Raw genomic sequence first — 17,927 nt, 5'->3', positions numbered from 1 at the left:
ACAAATAAGATGCTGTAATGATATGGCGAATTTGCAGTGTACGAGAAATAGAGACATTTTTAAATCACGTTAGCAGTTAGTTAGAATGGAAAATCAGAATTATGATTTGGCACAACACTGAAAAGAATGGAGTACAATCAAACTGAACTCCTAAAGCAATATTTGACTATAAAACAACACCTGTCAATACCATATCTAGAACTGACAACACACCATCCACTTCTGAATTGTTATACGACACAATGGACAAAGAAAAATAGATTGTATTAACAAGATTGCCTAGTGCCAAGTGTTATAGCATGTCCCACTTTAAATATTCCCAAAAAAGGTTAAGAAATAACAGTTAAACCCACAGTATAAAACCATGATTATTTTTGGTCAGACTTTATTATTGTCCTGATGTGTCTAATTTGCTATAGGGAAACTGCATCTGGGTGTAATATTTGCAGCAAAGTGACTTTTTATTTGACACCAATGGCCAGGTTTTTGGAAGTGGATAGAATTGTATTTTTGGCCACACAACCACAACAAAACCATCCTGTTGTAAGGAATTTTATTTATTTTTAGTAATACAAATGGTGGCAAAGAATTGTTTTTTTTATTGATCACTGAAGGGTCAACATTTATTTGCCTAAACTATCAACTAATACAGAAGGTTAAATTGTACAGTCTCAATCGTGTACTCCAAACCTACTTACATGTAGTCAAGGTTTAATTCCAATTCTGTAGAAATGTGTAGTTTAAGGGAAAATTTAATTCACACACATACATGTAGAATATTGTTTTATAATTGAAAATCAAACATATAGCTTTGCTTGTAACACCTACACTATTGATATGTTACTGAGATGTCTGGTTGCTAGGGTACAATTTACTATAGCAAGCAGCCTGTTTGAATGAGAGAGTGTGATGTGAAATGGAGAGGGTGTTATCGAAGGAAGATGTTGATAATGTTTCAGTAAATACCAAAAGAGTACCCTCACATAAAAAGCTATTTTGTGTGGTGGGCACACTAAGAAATGTTTAGAAGCATGTAATGTGCAAATTACACTTGTCTGAAAAATAGACAGGGCCAAACATTCTGCTTGAAAAAAGAATGAGTGTACAGCATGATATAAAGGACATTGAATGAAAACTAGTATGTTGATAGATGAAGTAGCAGGCACATTTGGAAACTAAACGGCTAATCAGAATCTCATGTGTGAGAGCATTTTAAATGAACTTACAAGAGAATTGTCCACTAATGATTTGGTGCCGGACCTGGTTCCCACGTTGGCCTGGATCTGCAGGATGAACAGGAGGATCTTCAGCTTGCTCAACACCTTCAATAGTTTCAGATTATTGTAGATCCCCCAATAGCTGATTACCCACTGCAATATGATGTAAAATGCAGGCTGCTAAAATGATATTGCACACTTTACGACAGGAATACTGTAGAAGACCCCTGAATGGCCCAAACAGCAGAAGCTCATCTTCAGTAAGCCAATCCAGGCTCAATGACTTGTCTGGCCCTTTGATGAGCTGCATTGTACATTTCTTCACCAGGTGTGACTGTATTAGCAATTGGAGTATGCAGCCAGGGTCGGCACCCATAACCAGCATCTCCTGAAAAAGATTGGAATTCATGCTTAATATAGTGAGTTTTTGCATTCTACATAAATTAACCTTTATAACATTTTTACACTTTACATTGCTGTTTTGGCATTTTAAATTCTGTCTACAATTGCATTTTAGTTTTTATTTGTGGGGGGGGCAACAGGAGTGAAGAGAAAAAGCTCAAACAAAGGTTAGAGTGTCAACTAATTTACTCCTAATGGAAAGATTCTATTTGAAAGGTTAATCTTTCATCCCTTTGTTAATAGGCCTGTTATGAGTTTTTAGTAGTAACACATCTCACAAACATCATATAAATGAAGGGACTTCACACATTATGGATGGGTTTGGACAAAGAATAATTTGGAATAGTTCATGTTCATTAACAATTGTTTGATACTCTTTAAACAACATTACTATGTAATAAGAGTTCTAAGATGTTTGACATGACTAAACTATGCCAACATATTTAGTATTATATGGAAAGTTGAAACAATACTTACCTAGAAGCCAACCACCACTTAATTGACCAGATTCAAAATGCCTGTAGTCTGATGAATTGTGTAGAATATAAGAAATATATGTGCTTCCAGGGAAGGCAGCAAACCAATATTTGCATCACAAATGATTTCAGTGTTGACTGAATGAAACTGCTTCCTCTTGAGGACAATTTGCTGCTCACCATGAGGGACAATAAAGCCACATGAGTACAATTTATTGCATTAAGAAATCTATTGCACCCATGACATTAGGCAGACCTCCTTGGACATAAACATCCCTTTTCACTTTCAGCCACTCTTGTCTGGTTTCAATAAATGATTTTTTTAAGAGCTTGAAGAACTTGAGTCAGTGATTGAGAGAAAGTGGATTGAGACATGCCATTGGCAAGACCTTCAGGTAACTGAAAGCTGCCAGATGCCAGAAAATGACAGGTTGCCAATAACTTGGTGAAGTCTGGAACTGTCGTGTTTGTAGGTGCCAAAGGATCAATGTAATTTTTGATAAGCTCATAGAGATCCATGAGACACTGGCTATTAAGTCAAAATTGATCAATGACTTTAGCCTCCCCTAAGCCAGCCAGAAGACCATGGCTCTTTCTGGTCTTGGGGGACATTCAGGTGCTGCAGCAACTACTATTTGATCACCAGCTGAGCAGCCATTCTAACCTGCAATTTTAGGTGAAGTCTCCTTGCTCTTCTAAAGGTGGCCATACACGGGCAGATAAAGCTGCCGATATCGGTAGATTAGACCAATTTGACAGCTTATCTACCCGTGTATGGGGGCTTCCGACGGGTCTACCCGATCGATATCTGGCCACAATATCGAACGGGAAGGTTTGATTTTTACCCAACCGACCTGTCAGAGCCCCTTGGTGTATCGTAATCCGATCGTTCGACCATACGGCCGTTAGTGGCATATCGGGGAAGGATCCGCTCCTTTGGCGATGTCGCTAGGGTACAAAACATAGTATTGTAGTACTATTCAAGTGTAAGGGCTCTTACTGATGAGATGTTGAAGCTGTGCTCCCCTGCGTTCCGTTTTTTCTGCGTTCAGCCACAGTGGAGCGCAGGAATAGACACATTTAGCTTTTTTCAATGGGGCTGTACTCACACTCTCAACATTTGATGAAGTATACATTGGTGTAGCTGGAAATGGCTTTTAAAAACATGTTCGACAAGGCACAGGTGTAAGAATAGAAGACGGAACCAGGGCGAAATGGCTTTAGCTATAGGAGAAAGAACATTTCAGACAGTTCAAAGTGACCTAAGTGAGACTGGAATTATCGAAAACGACTTCACATGTTAACCGTTTCAGGTTGAATTGCGAAAAGTAAGTGTTCCCGCTACTTTCAATAGGCTGTTAGGTAGCAAAAATACAGGTAATGGAAAGATATATTGGTCAATGAGATAAGTGTTTAGTGAATTGCTTAGCGGATACAGGAAATGTTGCACTTATCACATAAAAAGTACCATATTGCATTGGATTGAATGTGGCCCTTTATTAAATAAACCACATTTTCCCAAAAGCCACTTGTGCACAAAAGGTCTGAAATTCTCCAAAAAATGCAGGTAAACAATGAAAAACGTGGTTGCTAATGTTCTCAATGTTTTTTCCAATCATTTTTTTGCCCTAACGAAACATATTAAATTCCCCTATTCCCCTATATCCTCTTATCATATATATTAATCACTGTAACTATCTGTTAATTGGCCCTTCCCTCTGGAGATGTCTATAATGATTGCTGTTGCCAGGCTTTTACGCCTTGGCAACCACTCCTTCACTGAAATGTCACACTGCCAGTCTCTACATTGACACCTTTCAAAATAAAATTCAAACTACTTTCCCTCCCATTTAAATCGATTTACAACTTTGTTCCACGCTACAATTTTGAGATTATCCACAATACAGCCATGGGAAGTATGTGGTGAAAGTAGGGGATAAGAAGCTGTGGGGATTAGTTTCAAACAGATACAGAGATACTTTTATAGAAACACTGACAATCTGTTAATATTTAAGCAGCCCTTAAACATCGCCTTTTCTTTAGGAATTTCAGGGCCACTGCTCCAGGCCAAGTTTGAAAGGTAAACTTACAACTGAGAATCTGGCACCAGGTTAGAGCTGTAGTTTTATCCTCTATAGTATCACATATTATATATTTTCAAATGCTACACACAAAGAACAAACGACACATTGTAGAAGATACTTCTTAAACCTAACTGTTACATCTATAGCAAATTAGGCATTTTGCCACTATATTATTGTTTTTATACAGGAGGAATTGACTGTTGACTATACTCTAGCTGCTGTAAAAATAGACAGATTCAGTATAGAAGGAAGATGTTTCCATAGCATTCTCTATACAGATGGAAGGTCGCTGAGATTAGACTAAGAGAGTTGATTGGAAGGGATTAAAGGGACAGTGAAAGCAATGGCAGAGGTAATGATGCTAGAAATAGTTAATACCTTCAACAAATGATTGGTCAGAGGGTATTCTTGCTGGATAATGTTGATCAATGCTAACATTTTGCTTTTCTAGATTTACACCTCTTCTTCCTCCTTCACCAAACACATACACACACATAAGATTGATAAGGTATTGGAAATGGTTTAGAACAATGTGATTACAGATAAGGGATCGATTATCCAGAAACCCATTATCAAAAGGTCTGAGTAATGGGAAGGTTGTCTCCCATAGACTCCATTTTAATTTAATTATTTAAAAATGTTAAATTCTGTTCCCTTTTTATCTGTAATAATGATAGAGTACCTTGTACTTGATCCCAGCTGAGATAATTAATCCTTATTGGTGGGAAACAATTCTATTGGGTTTATTTCATGTTTAATCATTTCTAGCAAACTTAAGGTTTGAAGTTCCCAATTATGGATATACCCCTTATCCGGAAAACCTTAAGTCTTGAACATTCTGGATAACAGGTCCAATACCTGTAATATGAAATAAAAATACAGGTATGGGATTTGTTACTTTGGAAACCTGTTATCCAGAAAGCTATAAATTACAGGAAGGCCATCTCCCGTAAACTCCATTTTAAGCAATTATTAAAAACAATTTCCTTTTTCTTTGTAATAATAAAATAGGACCTTGTTTTTGTTATGTTTATTTATTAATCAGTGAACGTTAAAGTTCACTATTTGAACTTGAACTTGAATAATCAGGGGTTAGCATGCTGCACCTACCAGTGGTTGAATCAGAAGGTCCTTAAATATACAGTCGGAATGGGCATCATCACAGTCAACACAGTTTATATCCAGCACACCCAGATTTCCATTGCACAGTCAATATCTGATCTAAATTACAATATTTTCCTCAGATACAAGGTCTGATTTTGGAATATGTGATGCAATCATGAAATACTTATTGCTCTACATGTAAATCAATCTGCTGACTTCCATGTTTGCTGGAAAACCCTAAACTGGCCATGAATATTATTTGACAAAAAGTTTCAATTCTTATGGACTATGCTCTGTGGTATGTGGTGGTCCCTTACTATAAGTTTGTGTGAACTTTAACTGAACGATTGTTGCTTCTGAATGTTTCTACAATGACTTAGAAAGTTCACCTTGAAAGGAACAGTTCAGTGTAAAAAATAAAAACTGGCTAAATAGATAGGCTGTGCAAAATAAAAAAAATGTTTCTAATATAGTTAGTTAGCCAATGTAATGTATAAAGGCTGGAGTGACTGGATGTGTAATATAATAGCCAGAACTCTTCTTCCTGCTTTTCAGCTCTAACTCTGAGTTAGTCAGCAACTTGAAGGGGGGCCACATGGGACATAACTGTTCAGTGAGTTTGCAATTGATCCTCAGCATGCAGCTTAGATTTAAAAGCAAATGGTTATGCCCCATGTGCTCCCCCTCAAGTCACTGATTGGTTACTGCCTGATAACCAATCAGTGGAAACCAAGAGAGCTGCAAAGCAGGAAGTAGTGTTCTGACTATTATGTTAGATATCCAATCACTCCAGCCTTTATACATTACATTTTTGGCTTTCTAACTAAATTAGAAACATTTTTTATTTTGCACAGCCTATTTATTTACCCAGTTTTTATTTTTACACTGAACTGTTTTTTTAAGTCAAACGTTTTGCAGCTCTAGCAGGTCATATATTGCATGCATGTACTTGGTGGAAAGGTGGAATCTTATGTTGGTGACATATTGATAGCCATTGAACATTTCAGTACCACCCATTCTAATGCTACTGTTTGTTGCTGGAGATTATGTGCTACCTTATATATACTTGTGTGAGCACAAGATATTGCTAAAATTGCCACTAATTAGAAGTGGCACATTAATATTTTTACCTATATACTATACATATCAATGGCATCTAATGGGCCAAATGCAGTCACTATCACTTAAATTGGCTTAGCGTGATGACTTGGGCCACAAGGGCCACATCAAACTGATTCACAATAAGTTTGTAAGGTGTTTCTTGTGTACCCTGGCTACTATTTAAGGCCTAGTTCTTAAAGAGTTGATTGTTCTCTCAAGGTTTACAGGTAACCTCCTAAAATACGGTTTAATTTTTATCTCTTTCCATGACCAATTATTTTTAAAAGTTTTACATTGTTCATTCAAAGTAACTCCCCTAAATCATCAATCCTATAGTTTTTGTTACCTAAAGAGCTCTAAAATAAAGGTTCCAATGGTGCAGTGAGCTGAATATAAACTCAAAAACACAATTTTGCTGAATAAAAGAAATGTTTGAAAGGAATTTGACCTCCCCGAATAGCTGGAAAGAGGCAGCTGACGAAGGCAAATAATTCAAAAACGAATTAAGTTGCTTAGAATAGGAAATCCTATAATATACAGGTATTGACCTGTTATCCAGGATACTCAATGCTTTTTATAGTGATGGGCGAATTTGCGCCGTTTCGGTTCGCCAAAAAATGTGCGAATTTCCCGCGAAATTCACAAAACGGCGAAAAATTCATGAAACGTTGTTTTTGGACAACGGCGACATCGCGGCCGGTTCGTGAATTTATTCGCCGGCAGCGAATCGTGCAAATTCGCCACGGATTCGCACCTGCCAAATAAATTCGCCCATCACTATTTCTGAATAACAGGTTTCAGAATAACCTAATTGTGAACTCCTTTGAAATTAAAGTTTTGTTTAGATTTTGACCCAGACATAGCCCAGGCAGTATTGAGTGCATCACAATTTTATGTGCAATTTAGGGCTACTAGTTTATGCCTAGTTTCTTCTCGTTCAATAAAGGAAAGAAACCATCTGCCCCTACAGATGCTACAAATCTCACTTGAAACACTTTTAAATAGACACATTTGAAGTGATTGCAGTTTAGAGGCAGTCGTTCCAGGACCTCTGCTGCTCTGTATACAGTAAGTAAGCAATGCTATGTGTAATGTGCTACTCAGTACTGCGGAAGAATGTGCTTATTGTGCAATTCTGACAATTAAGGGACACTATGGGGCTGTAATTCAGGAAAGTTTCACAGAAACAAAATTCATACAAATGTGGCTTGTTATAAATAACAATAAAATAATTGTCTTTATTCCAAGAAAATATAAACCCTAACGTGTTGCAATGGTGTAGCAGGTGCAGGATAGCTAACAGCCAGAGCAACTCCTGGGGCTGAAGCATACATAGCTCTACAGCTGCACAGATTTTGGACTTAGCACAAAAACAGTGAAATCGATCAATAGTGTGTCCTCCTTTTAATGACATAATAACGCAGTTGTGGGTAATGGAACATTGGCATTTTTAAGGCTTATGCTGCACAGGGTGATTTAAATACCACAGTAAAATCTCCAGAGGTTCCCTGTAGGTTAAGCAAACTGACTAACTGACTGGCTGTAAGTAAATTCACAGTACAACCCCTCTATAGGTGCAACTGTACATGATTCAGAACAAGAGGCAGGAAGGAATGAACAGCACAAAGTGCAATACGGAAGTGCAATGAGTACATTTTGACACAAGTACCTTTTAATAGGGTTGTTACGTGCAACTCACTGCGGAAATTTTGCCACTTGCACGTGTAAATAAACCCTGTGATCTAGTAACCCAACTTCAGTGCCAGAGCAATTGTATGCTGTGACATATGGCTACAATAATGCATCAATACAATAGTGCATCCATCCTGTGTCTTCTGATAAATGGTGTACAACTGCACCTATTGATGCTGTGGGTACCCTAGAACTACCCCCACCCAGTAGCTCCAGTAGCTCCAGGATTCCCACAGTGGGTTGTTTCAATAGGTTCAGCATGTGCCCATATGCAAATGCCATTTTCAATGCATGCTCCTGAAGTGATGCAACCTTCGCTCTAAAAATGCGAGACACAACTTGTACAACAAAATGCATAAAAACGCAAACTCAATTTCATCCATTCAGGGCCAGAAATAGGTGAAGGCAGAAGAGGCATGTGCCTAGGTTATAGTGGCAGGTGGTGCCAGGCACATGCTTCTTCTGCTGCCTACCCCTATTCCGTGCCTTGTCCCCTCACTGCTTGGAAGCTGAGGCTTATTCTCTGCAGTACTTGGTCATCATTGTGCTCATGCCTTGGTGTCATGGTAGGCAGCAAGTCAACGTGTGTTCACAAGGTGGGGACTGTGAGTTGGCCGGCCGGGTTGCCTATGGCGCCCCACCAACATGGCACTCCTCTGAATCCATTTGACACTCAACTGTGGTGGATGCAACACAGAGCAAACACGTGATTACTATGGAATTGTGGGGTAGGAAACATGCCAATGTACATAGAAAACTGCACTCTGTGCACCACACTTGTATATTGCTCCTATTGGGTTTTGTTGTACCTGTGGCAAAGTTTGTCCTGTAACAGCAGCCAATTAAAAAGTATTTATTGGCAGTATGAATCAAGCATTTAGTTGAAATGGGTTTTTAGAATGAAGTCATATTTGGTGGTTAAATTACCCCCATTGAATGCATTCCTTAAACAACTGTTAATTTAAATGTGAACCCTAAATGTGCATTCATTATTAATCTCTGCAATTAAAAATGATGTGCTACCAAATATATTTTGAAATCATGACAACGATATCCTACTTTGGTTTTCTTCTGCTGGCGTGTCATATGTGTTCTTCTTGCAGTTAATGATGCAGCCACATGGCAGATGGCTCCAGTGCTCAGACAGGACAAAGAGCGGAGTGGTGGTGGCAGACAGTAAACTTAAGATGAAACTCAGGGTCTCAAAAGAGAGGCTCTGAAAGCCAACAATGTGCTGGACAACCATTTGTATCTAGAAAGTAAACATGGAGCATGGAGTCAGCAAATGCAAATAACAAAATAAGTATTGAGCAATATGGCAGACTCAAGTGAATGCTGATTTGGCTAGATCAATAGAAGAATAACAACAATACAAATAATAACACCTGAACTGAAGTTATCTGTTTAATATATAATACTGCAATATTGAGTATGGGCAAAAGCATCAATCTTTCATGCAACACTACTTTCAAAATAACGTAATATAACCTTTATTTAAATCTTAAGTTACAATTACTCTACAATGTTGATTTATAATAGTTTCATGAAACACCACATTCAGACCCCTGCTCCATGAGTCTACCCTCAGCAAGGAATAGTCTTCATGTAACATTTTGGATTCATGCCTTTATGATTAGGTGACTGTAGCATTCTCACCCATTACATAATTAATGCCAACCCTATTCCTTTCTTATAATCATATTCACTTCCACCTAATATCTGTATTTAATTTACACCACTTCACAGGAATTATATTATAGATGTCATATTTCATATATCATTTGGCTTATCAATCTTATCATAATGTTGTAACTAAAAAAAACCCTGTCTTTGTAAATACATGCATCTGCATAGATTACTTATATGACCAGGAAATGTGCATTGATCAATTTCTCTTCTTTTTCTCTATGTCTGTAGTTAATTTGGCCAGATCAGTAGCACTTCCATTGTATTTTAGTACATTTTTATTTAGGTGTATATATATATATCTATATATATATATAAATAATATTTAACAAAACAAGAAATGTCAACCCCTAATTACTTAGCCAAAGAAATATTTTACCACCCTGAACATCTTCCCCCAGGGTTACATCTACTTCAGGCAGAAAAACTGAGAATCAGAGGAAGCACTATGATAAAAAAAAAAACACATATTCCCCCCACCCCGTGCATCCCACTCACTAAAACTGCCATTAGAGAAAGAAACTTTATTGTTCAGCCTAATAGGTGTGATATCACAGGCAGCCATGTAGTGTTCTCTGCATGTTAATGGATAGAGGTACCAAGGCTTCACTGAATTAATTTCTGCGGTGCTTTTGTCCTTTAATCCTGCACCCTGGCTGGGCTACAGTCATGCTGTAATGTTTTCCTTAACCATTTCCCATTGCTCAGGTCCTTTAGCAGAGATTATTTATATTTATATTTTGTTCTACACAGCTCAATCATACTGGCATCACGAAAACATTCAACCACTAGAAATAGTTTTTGACCCCCCCCCCACTGACCTAATTTAAAAAGACATCAAAATGCCTCTGGCTTTATAGTAAAGGTGTCACATATGGATGAATTAATCTGCCTATTAAACTTGTATGAACCACATCCTCCTGTATTATTAAAAGACACAAATAACATATTGTAGTAGTGAAGAGTGAGTCTTTACCATGATTGGCAGCCACAGAATGACTTTAGTCAAAGCAAGGATCAAGGAGAAGCGCTTCTGAGCATACAGTACTGTGATGTTCCTGCTGCTTCTAATACTGTTTGAGTAATGCTGTACATCCCCACTTGTTTCAGCCACGTTCCTCTTGAACACTGCCTCTGGGTTTACATATTTCTCATTGAAATTCTTCAAGGTTTTGCCATTGTGATTGTCAGGAGACAAGGAAGAGGCATTGCTGCCCAAAGGTGTCGTTGGGGTGAGATAACCTTTGCCAATATCTTTGTAACGAACATATTGTTGCTCATCGCTGCACAGCAACTGGTGGGTTAGAGGGGCAGAAAGGATGACCAGAATACAAAAGCAAAGAGAATAGATTCCAAATAAAAACAAAATGTAAGAACTTGTGCAGTCAGTAAAACATCCCCAGGATGTAGTATGAAATCTTCCCCAAGCAAATAAAGGAATAGCACTTATTAGAATACTAATCACCCATATCGTTACAATGGCCCAATAGATTTTAACACATGTCTTGCTGGATTCGCTGTTTCCTAGTTTATTAACTGTATAGAAGTTGTAGCAAATAATGGAGGATGCCTTGAAATTACTTGAGATTCCTTGGAACAAGTAGATAAATGCTGCAGCCGAGCACAGAGGCTGGGGAAGAGCCTGGGTTGTCCACTGTTGCAACATAAAAATTGACGTGGGTACAACACTGACTAAGTCATCCACAGACAGGGAGGTCACCAGCAGAGACAGAGTTGACCTGCTCTTTATTTTCAACAAGGAAACCAGTGAAATAATGCTCCCCACAAACACTATCACAGTGATTAATAGTGTCAGGCTGAAAAGTAAAGCATTGAATGTAAATGGTGGCTTTGGTATGTCCATAATGCCATGATCTAGTGCAAACCTGGTGCCGTTTGTTGGTAGTAGAGTTGGTGTTAAAGACATTGTCCCGAGCCTGTAAATCTCTACTTAATTCTCCAGACACACTTTACTCACAGCTCCCATGGTGCACAGCTTTCCTTTGGGGCTGTATTATCCGACTACCAATTTGCTGTGAAAAACTTACTTTTTCTCTTCAAGCTCCTCATAACCCGGGATTTGCTCAGTACAGAACAGCCTGACATCAGAGATTACATTCCAAGCATAAAACTAGAGTATTTCTGGGATTAAATAAAGTAGCAACAGAACAGATATATTTAAGAGCTAACGATAAACCCCCGAAAAATATGTTGCTGCCTTTCAGGACACTGATGTCCTTTCTTCAGGTTGGACTCTCAGCAAAGCCAACAAAGCACAGGGAAATCCTCACTTTTACACCAAACAATGAAAGTAATTATTCACAGCGTCAAACACGAAAGCATGCAGGCATTGTCCTTGTGAGTAATGAGTTTATAATCCATGGAGTGAAGGCAGAGTAGTAGAACGGGACAGCTTCATGCAATCCTTTTTGGAAACCACATATACTATATATCCTGATTGGGAGTGCTGCACGGAGGTCTGGCACGTTCAATGCACGCTGCCTACGTGAGAACTGTAGTAGAGTGAGATGCTCTTTGATTTCATCTGTGCTGTTGAAAGCTGCAGGAGGGTGGAGTCAAAACCTAGCAGTTTAGAGAAAGGAAGGGTCTGATATATATATTTATATATTGCCACAGACTTGCCTGAGAGGCAGCAGCTATGTAATTATAACTGTCATGCGGGAGGGAATGCACTGGAGCTGTGTGTGTATGTGTGTGCTGCTACTAAAGAACGTTGTGCTGTTTTCAGATTAGTTACAGAAATCATGTCCCTTCTTGTACAACAGAGAAAAGTTTCTGTTACAATGGCAGTCATTAGTTACTAGTTTTACTATTTATAAAAAAAAAAAACATATTTGTCCAAGTAGGGGATGGAGGGGTTGGAGGGATGATCCATAGCTCGTTCAAAGCAACAGATTTGCCATTTTGGCTGAAGATGCTGGGAAGGACAGCTCTGAACTGGCATGTATGGAGCAGACTGACTCTCAGAGCACCCTGGGAGGCAGTGTCTCTAATATGGGCAGAGGAGGGAGTGCAAAGAAGTATAGGCAGGTTTTAGTTATAGGGGAGTCAATTATTAGAAGGGAGCATTGGGTAATCTGTCATAAGGATGCTTCATGCCGAACAGTCTGCTGCTTGCCTGTGCTAGGGTTCGGCATGTGGTGGAACGAGTGGACAGATTATTGGGAGGAGCTGGGGAAGACCCAGCTCTCTTGGTACACATAGGTACCCATGACAAAGTAAGAAGTGTTGGTGAAGTTCTTAAGAATTATTTTAAAAAACTAGGTGTAAAGTTGAGGGCCAGGACTTTCTAGGTAATTTTCTCAGAGATATTACCTATGCCACGAGCAATGTTAAGGAGAAAGTTGGAGCTTAGGGAGATTAATACCCTGAATTTTAGCTAACAGCTAATTTTAGTGCCTTGAGGGCTGCCCTTCAGAGCATTGATTGGGGCATTACATTTTCTGCTAAAAACACAGAACAGAAATGGTTGTTATGTTGTAATGGTTATTCCCTTAAAAGTCAATGTAGAAGCACCAAAAACTACCATATGTGGCTTAATATAGACGTTAATAGGAAAGAAGAGAAAGGTGTTTAAAAAACTACAAGTTTGTGGGGACAGAAGCTACATTTAATGAATATAAACACTATAATAAATGTTGTAAAACGGAAATCCTGAAGGCAAATCATTTTCCCCTTCTGGGGCAAAATGGAGAGGCTTCAAATGTTTTTTTTTTTTACTTCCTCTGCATCAACTAGCAGTTAGGCAGGTTATATATAGACTTGATGGATGTGTGTCTTTTTTCAACCTAACTTACTATGTTACTATATGATACAGTAAATATTACACTTGTAACTGCATTCATGTTTACAGAACGATTACAAGAAGAGAAGTGGTCAACTGTAGCACTCAAATTGATAAAGTTGCAGGTGGGTCCTGTTTCCAAATTAAACTAGTCAAATAATATCAGAAATGTATGAAGAAAACGAATCAGTAGTCTTAAAAACTGCAAAGTATATAATGAGGTGACGGATTGCATTGCATGCATTGTGAGTAATTAAAGACAGTAACATAATAATATTAATAAACTTGCTCATAACCAATGAGTTATAAAATATTTTAAGTATAACAATTATAGTATACCACAAGAAGACCATCTTTGTGCACTGTCGATGGTGATATAGCCAGTTTTTAGCAAGTTCTTTTGACCTTATGCAATTGCATTTATGGATTAAGGGCAATTGCAATTAAAGGAATTGTTCAGTGTAAAAATAAAAACTGGGTAAATAGATAGGCTGTGCAAAATAAAAAATGTTTCTAATATAGTTAGTAAGCCAAAAATGTAAAGGCTGGAGTGATTTGATGTATAACTTGTCAGTCAGACACTACTTCCTGCTTTTCAGCTCTCTTGGTTTACACTGACTGGTTACCCTGGCTACCAGGCAGTAACCAATCAGAGACTTGAGGGGGGGCCACATGGGTCATTTCTGTTGCTTTTGAATCTGAGCTGAATGCTGAGGATCAATTACAAACTCACTGAACAGAAATGTACCATGTGGCCCCCCTTCAAGTCGCTGACTAACTCAGAGTTATAGAGCTGAAAAGCAGGAAGTTGGATTCTGGCTGTTTTATTAGACATCCAGTCACTCCAGCCTTTATATATTACATTTTTGCCTAACTAACTATATTAGAAACTTTTTTTATTTTGCACATCCTATGTATTTATCCAGTTTTTCTTTTCACACTGAACTATTCCTTTAAAAGCAAGCAACTGCTAATTTGTGGCTAACTTGTGTACAGAAAGAAACTTGCAATTAAACCTACCCAAGGCTTACTCACACTGAAACCAAAATGTGTCTATTTTATTCATGAATCATAGTACAAAATAGTCTCCAGTCTCACCAGTACTGGATACAGCAGGTGATCTTTAGCTGACTTCAATATTTCCTGTATATAAGAGAAAATATAGTTAGAATATAGTTAGATTCTTACCTTACTTCAAGAAAGCATGTCAGGCTATAATAGCTAATAGCTCAAAAGAACAGGAGAGCTCATTGCAAGGAGCCCACAGCCTTACCATGTAAGCGCAACAAAGTGGAGAGGAGCAGTGTTTTATTCACTGCTGCAAGTATCAGGGAAAATATTTCACTGTGTAGCATATGCCTAGCATTAATTAAAATGAATCAACTCCATTTAGGGCTTTATTTGCCCTTAAAAATACTGTGCTGCAGGAACCAAGGGGTTGATTTACATTTTGCAGGCATGTTTCTTTCATCAGAACCAAATTAGTTTGATTCATAGATTATACAATACAATACAATAACCTGTGTGTTGAATTACACGTATGAGAGCACTTGAGAAAGGAGGTTGTACCTCCGAAACGTCGTGTGGAGATCTCAAATAAACCACTGAATCTGTAGCACAATTGCTGAAGTGTGTGCCATCTGATTTTTTATTTTTCACATTGATTAATAGATTACAATGGAAAGTAGCCTGATCCATAAAGTGTATACACCTCCCTCCCATACATGCACTTAAAAGGGTCATAAACGCAGACAGAGAGAAAATATGATTCTAAACAAATTTCTCATTTACATTCATTACAGATGTTCTTGGCTGTGCAGTGACCTTGAAAACTGAAATATTTTATTATATTAATTAATTTGTTGTAATAAATTATATCTTTATGCCAACTTTTATTTTTACTTGTTGTTTTAACTTTAATGCAGATTATTTAAACAATTTCGTTTATGTTTAACCATGACAATAGAAGTTATTTAACAAGGATAGGACAGAATACAAAATGGAAGAAACAGGGACAAGATGCCAAGTTTAAATGCACTTTGCTTTCTGCCCCACTGAATATTAGTTCCAGAGCACAGGTTAGTGAATAAGAACTAAGGGGAGCAATTTTGTGCTTGTGTTTGGGGCAATTAGTGAATAACACCTATTGTATAAACAATATACAAGGGGTCATTTACTTAAAAATTAAGTTGCAGTTGTGTCAATTTGCCTATAATCACTGTGCATGGGGAGTCTGCACATAATTGTATTTACTAATACCTTATAATTACTGTATAAAGAGCAAGGGAGGGTGTTGCCATTCTGCTTAAGAGATGGGATAACAATCTCACGTGAGTCTGCAACTTTCTTTAGACAGAGGAGAAACTGCACACAGACACTATGCTTCTCTTTCTTCAAGAAGACAAAACTTTATTAACACTTCTGCATTAGCAGACAAAGATCATGTTACATGACACATTATCAGTATCAATTAGGGTTGCCACCTGTCCGGTTTTGACCTGAACAGTCCGGTATTTTGAGGGGCTGCCCGGGTCTATACTTCCTGCCCGGTTTTCCAAATAAGGAAAACCGGGAGGGATTCCCTTGATTGACACTGCGATCGGCCAATCGCTGATCGCCGCATCATAGCCCCGCCCACTGATGTCCCGGATCTGCCCACTGACGTCATAGCCTCGTCCACTGACGTCACGCCCGGTCTCAGACAGACATAAAGGTGGCAACCTTACTCACAATTTTTCTCATATTACAGAAAGACATATTTAGCATAAATGTATGGTACACTGGTTTATACTCAAAATATGTAATCTACAAATTCTCCCAGTTTAAACTTTGTTACTGGCTTAGTCATAACATCTGCTCCTATTTTGTTTGTGGAACAATACTCAAGAGTTATGTTTCCATCACCAGTACAGATCTAAGAAAATGGTATTTGATATCAATGGGTTCTTTGCGAGAGCTATTGCACATTTATTATCTTCAAAAAAAAATGTACTCATTTTGTCTCATTTTGACATTCACTGTCCATTTCCTTGAGTATCTGCCCAAGGTATAAACTCTCCTGTGTGGTAGCAGCCAGTGCTGTATATTCAGCCCCACAGGATTGTTTTTTTACTTCCAAGAAATCAGTGCACCATTTGTGGATAGACTTAAACAATATCCTGTTGTGCTCCTTCTGTCATTTAAGTCTGAGGCCCAACTAGCGTCACTATATGCCTCAAGTTTTAAGTTCTCCTTACATTTTCTGTAGCATAACTCAAAATTAATACCTTTCAAGTATCTCATCACATGTTTAACATTAGTCCAATGTTGTTCATTTGGCTCCGAAGAGTGTTGAGACAGTTTACTTATCACCCATCTTAAATCTAGTCTTGTACATGTCACGTAAATTAAACTGACATGTACTGCCTACTACCTCCCGATACCTTTTAGTATTTGTAGGATCTAGGGTTGCCACCTGTCCGGTTTTGACCCCGACAGCCCGGTATTTTGAAGGGTTGCCTGGGTCAAAACTTCCCCATGATTGATATGGCGATCGACCAATCGCCAATCGCCACATTGTAGCCCCACCCCGACATCACTTCCGCCCCCTTCACATCACAGCCCCACCCCTTCATGTCCCAGCCCTGCCCCCCTGCCCTGACTCCACCGGTTAGAAAGGTGGCAACCCTAGTAAGATCACTGTTGTCATTAAAATCTAGTTTATGCTCTCAGGGAGTATCTTTGATATATATTTCTTTTGATTCATTTTTATCACTTCACCAGTTTGTTCAAAATTGATACCTACTGTAGAAAATATTTGAGCTTCCCAAGATCTTTCATTTTGAACCTTGTAGTGAGCATTGCTTTCACATCATTGAGTAGTGTTTCATTGCTGGCAGCAATAATAATAATAATCATCCACCCATATCAATAGTATTGCTCTCTCATTTACAGACTGCCTTATGTATACACAATGGTCTACTGAATTCTGTACAAATCCATTTGTGTATGGGTAGTTATATAGCATTTAGTTCCAGTTTCTACCTGATTGTTTCAGACCATACATTGATTTATTCAGAACTAACCTTTCACCTGTTCAGTCTTTGATCATCATCTGATCATCATTTGATCTCAAATCCCTCTGGTTGGTCCATATAAATCTCACTAATCAATTGGGGCATGTAAATAAGCTGTTTTCACATCCATTTGATGAACAACAAAATTGTACTGTATTGCCATTTGCATCAAAATGCGTATAGAAGTGAAATTCACAGTTGGAGAAAAAGTCTCCATGTAATCAGTTCCCTTTACTTGACTTTATTCTTTAGCAACACAGCTAGCTCTGTATGTTTCAGATCCATCTGCATTGCTTTTTATTGTA

General features: G+C 38.2%; 1 protein-coding gene across 1 annotated transcript in view; it reads right to left on the bottom strand.

Annotated features, from left to right (window-relative positions):
- gpr149.S (G protein-coupled receptor 149 S homeolog) overlaps positions 1–12,313 on the bottom strand; it is a 36,320-nt gene extending 24,007 nt beyond the window's left edge. The window contains exons 1-2 of the mRNA XM_018265748.2: positions 10,739–12,313; positions 9,136–9,328 (exon numbers count right to left, since the gene is read on the bottom strand). Of these exons, the coding sequence (XP_018121237.1) occupies positions 9,136–9,328; positions 10,739–11,689 (1,144 nt within the window). The 5' untranslated portion in view covers positions 11,690–12,313. The remainder of the gene's footprint in view (positions 1–9,135; positions 9,329–10,738) is intronic.
- Positions 12,314–17,927: the final 5,614 nt, after the last annotated feature.

The sequence above is a fragment of the Xenopus laevis genome, chromosome 5S, assembly GCF_017654675.1.
Source record: "Xenopus laevis strain J_2021 chromosome 5S, Xenopus_laevis_v10.1, whole genome shotgun sequence".
In the NCBI taxonomy this organism is placed as follows: Eukaryota; Metazoa; Chordata; class Amphibia; order Anura; family Pipidae; genus Xenopus; species Xenopus laevis.
The sequence above is the reverse complement of the archived record's forward strand: the minus strand, read 5'-3'. Positions and strand labels throughout refer to the sequence as shown.